At 41.9% G+C, this 2,390-nt stretch overlaps 1 protein-coding gene across 1 annotated transcript; it reads right to left on the minus strand.

Annotated features, from left to right (window-relative positions):
- Window positions 1-1,095: 1,095 nt before the first annotated feature.
- CLDN14 (claudin 14) lies at window positions 1,096-1,806 on the minus strand. Its single transcript, XM_074154030.1, has one exon. The coding sequence runs from the start codon at window positions 1,804-1,806 to the stop codon at window positions 1,096-1,098; it is 711 nt and encodes a 236-aa protein (XP_074010131.1).
- Between the last annotated feature and the right edge of the window lie 584 nt (window positions 1,807-2,390).

Here is a 2,390-nt window from a genome sequence, read left to right on the forward strand (position 1 = left end):
ATGGTCCGTGAGCGGAACCTCTGCTGGCACGGAGGCTGCCTTGTGCCCCAAAGCCTGCCTGAATGAAAGTTTCCCAAATGCCTCTGGAGTGGATGGAAATATTCTTATTAACCCTAAAGCACCTTCAGTCCAGACTCCAGGCGAAAACCACCAGAACTGAGCCTAAGAAATGAGTACATTTCATTACATGGTATTTGGGAATAGGATTCTAGAAATTGCATTTCTGATTTATATAACGTATAGATTGTACAAAATGCTATACCTGCTAAAGAGTTAAATGCCCATTCTGTGTCAAATTCTGATACTTAATTTTTTCTTTTTAATTTTTTTTAAAAAGTTTAACATCAAATGTCTAGTTTTGTTCTGTTACTGACATTCCTAAAAACACAATTCTGATCCACTGAGATGGTTTGTTTCCATTATGATGCATTGTCTTTTGTCCAAAATGTGCTAAAATTTTATTTTGTTAAAGTCAAAACATTGTGGTATAACTTAAAACATTGGCTATAACATACTGTCAAATACATCTGTCATAATGCTATTGAAATTCATATTTCAAGGGACTATAAAAAAAAACAAAAACAAAAACACAAAGTTAAGCAAAACCTTGTCATAATGAAACATTCATGCATTATGGAAATGAGAAACTTAGCAGGCAATCACTGTTGAAAATCACTGTGTCTCACCATGAAGTTCTCCATTTTAGGCAAAACGGCGTCTTTTGTTGGAACACTGTTCAAACAAGTTGTGGCCAGTTCCGCTTTAGTGCTTGTCGCAGGGCAGAAACTACAAACCAAACCATTACTTCTAGCAAAACTGCCCTTGAACTGCCTGCTTGCAAAACCTACTTGAAAGCAGGCAGGTATGTGCTGTCTCTGGAACATCGCAGCCTCTGTTGTATTTATTTTCCAGGTTTTGCAGCAAGCAGTTCTGTGTTCGCATTCTTTCTTTCTCCGGAAAGAAAGGAAAGGAAGAAACGAACAATGGTAAACTTTGTATTGTAACCCTTATAAATTAAAAGTCATCTTAGCTTTGTTTTGTGCCATGCACAGAAATTATAAAGCAGCTGTGTCCCGCAGGCAAATCTTAGGGAACTCACACATAGTCATTTAATCTGTAGCCGCTATGGGAAGCAGATGTCAGGGAAGAAGCATGGTTTCCCTTGTAGACAGTTGGTGGTCTATAGGAGGGAGCAGCCCTTCTTACGCTGCTGGGCTGTGTCTGGTAAGGTGTCTCGTTTCCGTGACACTGGCTTGATGTGCACAGCAGAGCGCCGCCAAGGATCGTCAAAGATGCGGAGACAAAGCCAAGGTAAAGAGCTTGACCTATCTCGTACTTCATCCCGCTGGGAAGCATGGGGTTGTAGAAATCTGTAACTACGTCGTTAGTGGTCCAAGAAACAGGTACCAGGCAAACGAGACCGGCCAGGATGAAAACGATCCCCCCGCAGACCGCGATGGAGGCTTTGGCAGAAGTCCCCTTGGCACACTGCGTGCACTTCATACCGATGACAGCAATCACGCATGCCAGCATGGAGAGGACGCAGGAAATTACCATCATGGCACGGGCGGCTTGGAGGTCACGGGGCAGCGCCAGCTGGGAGCGGTGGACTTGGCACTGGTAGATGCCGGTGCTGTGCCAGACACACTCCATCCAAAGTCCTTTCATATAGGCTACAGCTGTTATAATATTGGTGCCTACGTGTGCCGTTCGCCACCAGTGTGGCAGAATAGTAGCAATTAATGTCCCAATTAGGCCAAGCAGGCTTAGAGAGAAGCCAAGTAACTGAACAGCCGAGCTTGCCATGTTAATGTTTGTCCTGCCTAGTTCTCTTAATAAAGCACCTCCGCTTGAATTCCTTCAGAAAACACGGGCTTTTCTTGGAAGATATGCAGCTGTTTTACTTTGACACCTTCTGCTCTCCTAATAAAAGGTAATTGAGGAAAAAAGGAGTTAATTATTACCCAAATGCATTGCCTCTCCAGCCAGTAAGGTGCATTCCAAGTGCAGTTAGTGCAATAATTAGCATAGTTATCGCTGTTAATCGTACTTTTGTGGAAGTAATGGGAAAGTAAGCTTCCCTCTTCACTTGTATAAACAGTCTTCTGTTGCCCACTGGGAAGAAAACTCAAGACAATTTATGAAATGGAAAAAAATATTTTAAATGCAAATATTCCTCTTCCCAGCAGACTATTCAAAAAAACAAACATTATTTCCTTTCTAAAGCAGAGAATTAGCTAGTGTTAACACTTGGAATGAATGAGATTTATAAAGTAGGGAACTGCAGGTTGCTTTACACGATGAAAACATTCCCAGAAGGTCATAGCAGGACTAGGAAAACAATAAGGGTGTATTTGCTCAAAATATGGAGCGAAGAGAGTGATTTAAAA

The sequence above is a fragment of the Numenius arquata genome, chromosome 1 (assembly GCF_964106895.1).
Source record: "Numenius arquata chromosome 1, bNumArq3.hap1.1, whole genome shotgun sequence".
Lineage (NCBI taxonomy): Eukaryota > Metazoa > Chordata > Aves > Charadriiformes > Scolopacidae > Numenius > Numenius arquata.